General features: G+C 38.0%; 1 protein-coding gene across 1 annotated transcript in view; it reads right to left on the bottom strand.

Annotated features, from left to right (window-relative positions):
- LOC101854185 (transportin-3) overlaps positions 1-9,049 on the bottom strand; it is a gene marked incomplete in the record, with an annotated part of 31,116 nt that overhangs the window by 19,221 nt on the left and 2,846 nt on the right. Inside the window, 8 exon segments of the mRNA XM_013085650.2 lie at positions 547-621; positions 1,336-1,482; positions 1,986-2,087; positions 2,470-2,527; positions 3,155-3,228; positions 4,683-4,754; positions 5,568-5,609; positions 6,240-6,329. Of these exon segments, the coding sequence (XP_012941104.1) occupies positions 547-621; positions 1,336-1,482; positions 1,986-2,087; positions 2,470-2,527; positions 3,155-3,228; positions 4,683-4,754; positions 5,568-5,609; positions 6,240-6,329 (660 nt within the window).

Below are 9,049 nucleotides of genomic sequence, written 5' to 3'. Positions count from 1 at the left end.
GGACGAGACAGAGGGTTCACAACATAGGGGACTTTGCCATTTTTACTTGACTTTAACTGAGGGCAAAATGGTATATAGGGCCAGTTCAAACAAATCTAAGTTAGCTGTCAGTGCAGAAATATAATATGCTACCAAAAAACAAAAAAAAACAGAAAAACTTTCAAGCATTCATTTTATTAAAATTCAACATTTGCTATGAAGATTTTACCAAATGAAAAAGAGAAGCTTGACAATATGACAATTCCAAGAGTACCAGCTGAACTGACATTGAGTCATTCAAAATAATTCCACACTTTTCACACGGACTATGAAAAGTAGCTTTAATTTTTTTAAAACAGAAAAACTTTCAAGCATTCATTTTATTAAAATTCAACATTTGCTATGAAGATTTTACCAAATGAAAAAGAGAAGCTTGACAATATGACAATTCCAAGAGAACCAGCTGAACTGACATTGAGTCATTCGCAATAATTCCACACTTTTCACATGGACTATGAAAAGTAACTTTAACAAAACAAAACAAAACTGAAAAACAAGAAAACGTACCTCGGTGCAGTAGAGGGCAGCACAAATACAATCTGTGGCAGCCTCGTGGAGAAACGGCGGACAGTGGATGTTGGCCTGGAGAAAAAACAAAAAAACTTCTTAGTTTTAGTTTAGCTTTAGTAAGAGTTTAACAGCACTTGCAACACGATAAGGTCATACAAGTGTCGAAGATGAGAGGTGCTACAAAAGAGTAATACAAACATAGAAAAGAAGTAGGAGAGATCAGGACCACGGGTGTTTGATAGGAAAGAAGGAGCAGATCACACCAAAGCCCCCACCAACTAGCCTCAATCAAACTCCATCTCTGACTGGGCCTTTGAATGAGTTCAAAGTCTAACTATATGTTTATAGGTTATTACACAGCGAGAACCTTTCGTCCAGTGGTGAGAGCAAAAAGGATGGAGGAAGTAAGGATCGAAGAAAGAAGAATGGAGCAAATAAACTAAAACCAAAAGCAAAAGTGCCATTGAATTTGTTCTTTCAGTAGAAGCAGCAGTCGTCACAAGATTTCCATCCCATATTGAACAGTACCAAACAACTCGCATAATTTAGTTTGACTAACCAAAAGCATATGGATGCAACAATGGCCATTTAATTCAAAGAAAAAAGAAAGAGATAAACAGATTAAAACAACATAGGCTTTGGCAGCCCTAATAAGGTAAATCTAGATCCAAAACTGTCTACGATACAAAAATTTAAACAAATTCTAAACAACAGTGCAGATTTTATTTTGACTGTTCAGTATAGAGTTCATGAAATTAATTTTACGAACAATACGACAGAACTCACCAAAGCCTGGAAGGGGAAGTTCATGAGCGGTGTGGAGAGGAGCACTTCCTGCGGCATGGCCCCCACGCTGAACCAGCTGCCCAACACCTTGTACGTCTTGCTGCGGGCCCGCTGGTCGCGCTCTTCCTCACTCGCCGCACTCGTGTTCTGAGAGGGGGAAACAAAAGCAAGAACAGACCCTTTTAATTTCTCTGCGTAAGAAATTTTGTTTATAAAAGAATAAACATAAAATATTCGCATCTCACAAACAAAAATTGAAGTAAAACTACCATCATTTCAATACACTAATGCCAAAAATACTGGTCTCTGTTACAAATAGTTTCCATTTTCTTTTAACAACTGAGCCTGAACAAGACCCCAATACCACGTGTTGTGTCATAAACATAAATATTCGCATCTTACAATATCAAAATAGAAGTAAAACTACAATCATTCCAAAACATTAATTGCAATGCTGGTGTCTGTTACAATTGGCTTACCTTTCCTTTTATCAAAAACAAAATCAAACGGCTACCACCATCATAAAAAAAAGTCCCATCCAAATATTTTTCTAATTTTAAAAAAAAACAATTCCCTAATTTGTATCAGCACTTTCTTGATATAACTAATAACAACGTCCCAGAGCCTGAGCCTGAACAAGACGGCCATACCACGTGTGTCAGCATCTGTATGACCGTGGGGCACGCTGTGATCAGCTCGTCTGTGATCTCCTTTCTCCGGTTGGCACCCAGACGCAACGAACGACTGTTGATCTGAGGAAGTAGAAGAATGCAACAAGCCATAAACTATCAATCATGGCGTAACAGTTTCCAGCTTCAACACACAGAGAAACACAGACACATACAAACACAAAAGCATGGAGAGATTTTAATAAAAACAATAAGAGTTTGGAAGACAAATAAGAAAAAAAAAAAACATCAAAATTGTATGGGTTTTGAGTTAGGATAAACAAAACAATTTTTTACCTTTATCCTTGTAAATTATACACAGAGTGATAAACAATCAGTAAGAAAATAACAAATTAATTTCTCGAGTAGAAAAAAAATAAAATAAAAGTAATACACATTTGGATTTTTACATTACATATCAGGATTAAGTATCCCTGCCTTGTGAATCATCTACAGAACCACTCACCTCCTCTGGCAAGACTGTGAGAAGCTCTAGTAAGAACCCCATGTGTTCCTTACTGAACCTGCAAGAGACATGGAACAACAGAGCATCAGTAGTGACAAATAATAACAAGAGCAATAAATTAATACAATTCATTTCCATTGGACCCATCCCACTTTGGCTTCACAGATTCTTCACTTTACAAAACTAGTACAAAGTGATTAAAAAAAAACATTCTTAAAAACAAAAGAACCTCTATGTATTTCACAATATGAGCAAGAATATTGAGGTCCTTTTTTTATGAACATTAAAGGTGCTACAAGAGAGTAATAAACACACACCCAAAAAGTGCACAGTAGAATAGTAAACGGGCTATTTTATCAATGTCATGCTCATACTGTGCCGGAACAACCTAAGGGGAACTGCTGCTTTTTCTTTCCTCATCCTTACTATCATCATTTTCCTCTACTTCTTTAGTATGTTTGTCACTCTCTTGTGAACTGGTATTTCAAGGGTGCCTAGATAGTTAAGCAGATTTTGTGCTGAGGTGGCTAGAGAGGTGAGCAGAGTAAGCCTGATTCCCCGTTTGGACTTCTCTGTTGTTGACATCCACTCCTTGGCGCTCATATGACCTTATGCCGCTGCGAGCGCCGTAAAACCTTACGAAAACTAAAAAACAGAGATAATAATGTCCCTGCAGTGTCCTCACCGCTCCACAAAATCCAACACCGCCGACTTCCACGTCGCCATCTGCAGGGCTAGATCTGCCAGAGCCAGGGACAGCTGGGGACAAGAGAAAGGCCACGTGTGAGAAAACCTGAGACACGGGTGAGTGACGACTCAAAACAACAAATGAGAGGCATCGAGATGAAATCAGGCGGTCGTCAAAACAATTAAATCTGGAGAATCAGGCATTTTTTTCAACAGTTTGCCAACTTTTATCGAATTTCAACACCTTTTATGTCCATGAAGCAACACATTTTCAAGTGAATTTTACTGAAAAACCTTGATGAAAGGCACAAAATACACAAATTTTCAGTTTTCAAGGACTCTCAAACTAATGAAGTTACCAAACTTTGGCGGCCATTTTCTCAGTAATTTTACCTCTGAAATGAGGTGAACCCCACCTCTTTCAATTACATATATCCCCACCTCTATCCGAGATTGATATTTTTTTCCTCTAAGCAAGGCAAATGAGCAAGCATTATGATGATACCAATAACTCCATATGCTCAAAGATTTACAAGTGCCTGTTTCCAACTCGTGACACAAAAGTATTTTCTCAAAACATGAGCACAAAAAAAAAAGAAAAAAAAAGATATTAATCCAGTAGATGCCTATTATGCCAGTAGCAAGTTTTTCCCATTTCATCTCTGACTGGGCTCTGTATCATTCCCCTTACCACTTCCTCACTGGTGACCCTGTCTGTCCATCTGATTCTCTGAGTAACCTTTTCAGACACTTGTTCGGGGAAAACCTGGATCCTCTTTATGTAAAGTCTGAGATGTATTCCCTGCCTCACACCCATACAACAAGACTGACTTCACATTTGAGTTGAAAATCTTCAGCTTTGTTCAAAGAGAGATATCTCTGATCCTCCAAATTCTGTTCACAGATGTGAAAGCAGCCTGCGTCTTAAAGACTTAATTTCAGCTCCTGTTCTTCCCAGCCCTCTTTGTCAATCATTCTCCCAAGATAACAGAAGGGTTTTATGGGGGGGGGGTAAAAAGTGAAATTGTCCCCAAATTTCAGCATTGTCAATCTTTAGTTAAGTAAACCAAGAATGTGAGGCACTTCAAGCAAGCACTGCCATATACTGACACAACATACTTCTTTTGCTTTATTTTTCAGTTGTGGAATTTTATTTAATTCAATAAGACAGAATAGCTAGTTTCGTAAAACGAGGAGACCCAAAAAAACAAATCTTGGCCTCTTTCAATATCTTCAAAACTCTGTATCTGCCTTATTTATTGAGACATTGACAACAGACGATAGCAGAAATGTACGCCATGTTTTAAACTATCAGGTGGAATCGATAACTCAATTCTCTCCAAATCTGGATTTGAGTAATGCCCAAAAACACTATCAAGAGCATGCAATTTTATTCTGGATGATTCTGAAGAACGCTCTCTTAATATATTATTTCAAAGCAACTTTCACGAAAACCTCACAAACCATCCCTCATGAGCAGCATATGACCCACGAGTGCATCAATCATCAGCACAACAATCACTCACCTGTGTGACAATCACGGGCGGGGTGCCCGGGGCTATCTTTGAAGCGTGTTCTAGAAGGGAATCTCGGAGCGACTGAGAACAGAAACAGAGAAGTCACACTGAGCAACTCAAGTCTATAATGTGAAGAAAGAACTTTGTGAAATTGTCGTTATTTAATGAACATATGATAGAAGAAAAAAAAAGATTAAATTTTAGGTAGTTAGGAGTACGAGGGGAATCTTTTATCCTCTATAATGGTTATTACATGTATAGACTGATGGCCCAGCAGTAGCATGTTTTAATGTCTTTCCAAAGGTAACATGAAGCATTAATATACAAAAGTGAAACAAACAGAGTACAGAAAGGAAAAGACGACTTTATTGGCAATCATTGAAAAATATGTTTTGAGATGACATACATATCAACAAACAAACAAAATACCAGAACAACATAATGACAACTTAATACAGAAGCATGCCACTGCAATGGTGCAGTGCCCAGTATTCTAGGGCTATGATTAACATGCCCTTCTAAAAGAAATATTCCAGTGACCACCAATCCAATAGCCACTGCACTGACATTGCTTGACAATCTTTGTATCCTTATGAACGTTAACCACTGAACTACTAGAGTAGTGAGCCAACAATTAACAAAAATACGAAACGCGAAAAATTTGCTCTCTCTCTCTCTATCTGTGAATTTACTTTTAAATGACACCCTAATCCTACTTCCATCAGAGTCTAAGCTTAACAACTGATGAAAAATAAAGAACCAATCGCACTACCGTTATGGACTCACAGCAACCAGTTTCTCAAATCTTTATGTATAAACATTCTTACAGTGATGTTTACATTAACATCCAACATAGCTGAACTTGCAGCTGAGAGACACCGGATATTTTCTCACCTGATGGGAGTCTGCTGGCAGTTCGTTGAAGGCATACTGGATCTGAAATTGAGAATGCACAAGGTCAATACACACAAAGAGCTTAAATATTCCGAGGCACTAAAGGTGCCATAATATTTCTTTGTACGAAAAGCGTAAAAAGGATAAAATAAATTAAACAAAACAACATTTTATATTGAATTTCTATTGTGAACCTTCACCTAACGATTGATTCAACTTCTTTGGATGTGGAGAAGTCCAGTAAAAAAGTACACAGAACAACTCAGACCCCCAGTTCTGAGTCTTTAAAAAAAATGTGTTCAAATGAAAACACTGCTAAAACGGTCAATAGCTCGTTAGACACGACAGTCAGTCTCAACATACAAAAATACAAGAACACAAAACAATAGGACAGACAATTTCTGAAACAACCGTGGATCCACTTCTACTCGGTAATAACTGAAACAGGACAAGACCAAGATCCCCTCGCATCTTCCAATGTTCCTTATCCACAACGAGAAAACCAAAACCTAACATGCTAATTAAATAAACCTCACATTCAAAAGAATCACGAAAATCAAATCCAAGCATGCTAATTAAATAACCCTCACATTCAAAAGACGAATGAAAACTCAAACACCAGAGATCAAGCAACTGTCCACTAAACAAAAGCATCGTCTTAATTTCACTTACCTTTGTACGCATCGTTTGAGCTGCAAAGTAACATGACTCCAAGCTTTGATTCACTCTCAGAAGCTGGTCTGCTATTTGCCAGGCAAATACCTGAAAAGTCATATATATAAAACAAAGACTAAAATCCACAAATCTTTTTACTTTTAACGTTACAGCTTGTCCACATCAAGTAACTTCCTAAATGTTACCCAGTGTATGCATACATGCGGTATATGTGGCATCGATGGCCTAGTTGTTTCGCTCTCCGACTAGCAACCCTAAGGTTGTGAATTCAAATCTCATCAGGGGCCTGAACTTGCGTCCTTGGGAAAAGCACTTTACACAAATTTACCTTACTTCACCCAGGTGGGAATGGGTACCGTGCTATAGACAGCGAAAGAAAGAGGAAAAACAAATCTAAATTTGATGTTTTGCAGTTAGGTTTGAAATTTTCTGGAAATTGATTTGCAACAGTTTTAGTGGCTATAGAGTCTATGAGTGATCTGCAGCAAAAAATACTGCACTTTGACCTCCTCCAAAGCAATGCATCTGTGTGGGGGAGTGAAAGTAAAAATGTACCATATTTCTTCATATATGTACAAAATCCTCCGACTATGGTCACTGATTCTGAGCATTCATGATCAAGAAAAAAACGCATAGAAGTATACTTACAAACCAAATAGGCCTACTAGCAGACCAAAAACCAAAGCTTGCGCTGAGTGCCCATACCCCATGTTTCCATGAAAGCAGTCCAAGTCCAAGGATGCTAAGGTTCCTTGCTATGTTTTTACGAAGTGACTATTTCTCCGAATGTTCGGGAAAATAAATTTGAACTCTATTTCTCCAAACGGTTTCCGATCTCAAGATTTTTTGGTCATTTGCAAGATTTAGGCGCCATCCTTCAATTCTGCCATTCTGCGAGGACTGGGAATAAGAAGAATTTTTTGTTTCTAATTCAATTTCTAGAGCTGGAGATTTTTAAATGTCTGAATATTCAGATACTTCAGTTGTGGTTGGGGCAACGTTCCCGGAGGATACTTCATTTGAAAACATGTACCTTCAAAAGGTACTGCGAGAAAACAAGACAACTCGATCTTGGCAGTAACCTATTTATTTTGCATTTAGTCACCCAGCAAAAACTAAAGTCCTTCATCATAAGTAAAAAAAAAATTCCCCACCCCCCCATTCACACCTTACACACACACACACATACAAACACACACACACACACACACACACTCACACACACGGGCCACTCCATTCGCTTTTATTATCAACAAATCTTGAGAACGGAAACCGTCCAGAGAAAAAAAAGAGTTCGGAGAAATGGAGCCGGCCATGTTTTTAATTTACTTTCTAAAAATCTTTGCAAAAAGACCAATGGCACTGCCTTTAACCCCCCACACCCTCCCTCACTCAAAAAAAAAACCCTAGCCCAAGACAGGACCATTATAATAGGTCGGAACTATTTCTCCGAACGTTCGGGAAAATAAAGCTGGGCACTATTTCTCCGAACACTGAAATCACATCCTTTCCCGCAAATTTCGGATATTATAGAGTACAGGCCTACCAAAGATTGTTCGTATACAATATGGTTCAATCGGTCCAAAAAAGTCCGCAGTAAATATTTATCATATAAAAAAATGCAACAGTCCAAACAGTTTTTCGCTACAGATATGACGTGTTGCCTATGAAGGGTGCTGCTCTTAAACTTAATGATTAATGTGTTGTGTTCACTCGTGTGCTGTCTAGATCTAGATCTACAGAGGGTTTTATTGATTATGACACATAGAACTAGCTTCTGCGTTTGTCGCGGCCGCGACCAATCAATCGTGGCTCGAATTTTTGGTCGGGGAATAAAAGTCAAATTTAAAAAAAAACCAAAAAAACCAAACCTCTTTACTTTTGAAAGAAAGTTCACTTAGCTTCACTTAGTCTCTTTCTCACTTGTTGTCACCACGTTGATTTGTTGAATATGTTACAGTTACTTTTATTTTTCCCTCTTTGACTCTTTGTGGTGTTTTATTTTGTTAGTGTGTAATTTTTTTTCTTGTTATCGTTCTGATGTGTTGTTTTTCTACCATTTTTTTTGTTGGGGAAAGGGGTGGGGGGGGTGTTGCATAGTGTAACGTCATTTAATTTGATGTTCCTACCTTCATTAGATTCTAAATATATATACATGTATAGATTAAAATGTTTTATGTTAGAGCATACGTTCCACCAAAACCGATTACATGTACTGACACTGGCAGGCCCCTTAATGTGTGTGATTCCATAGTTTACATGTAATATCCTGTACTTTTTTTAAAAATTTACGCACTTTTAGGGTTAAAACAGGCAATTTTCTTCGGACAGGTTGACACACACCCTTATTTGTTCATTTTTGTGGTTGTTTATGGGCTGTTCGACTAATTTTGATTTAATTCTGTTGTGAAACCTTTCTTTTTCACGTTTTTACATTCATCTAAAAATCTCTAGACTAGCTTTAGAAAATTGAAATAGATATATATAGATCTAGACCCAAAAATTTGCTCCTGTGTGTGTGTGTGTGTGTGTGTGTGTGTGTCTATGCATGTGCGTGTGTGAGTGTGTCTGTGTGTGGTTAGTAAGTGTGTAAGTGGAGAGTGAGGAGTGTGTGTGTGTTTTTCGGGCTTTATTTCAGCCTTTATTCAGTAACATGACAGTTCAAAGTATACAAAAATAGAAACACAGAATCCATTCACTCCAGTGCTCATCAAGAGTCATTCCCCTGTTTCAGTTTCACTCATTCTTTAAATTCCCGTGTTCTCTCCCGTGGCTCATCCCCGTTCTCATGACTTTCACACCCCCCC

Source organism: Aplysia californica, unplaced genomic scaffold, assembly GCF_000002075.1.
Source record: "Aplysia californica isolate F4 #8 unplaced genomic scaffold, AplCal3.0 scaffold00393, whole genome shotgun sequence".
Taxonomy (NCBI): domain Eukaryota; kingdom Metazoa; phylum Mollusca; class Gastropoda; order Aplysiida; family Aplysiidae; genus Aplysia; species Aplysia californica.
This window is presented reverse-complemented; position numbering and strand designations above follow the sequence as displayed.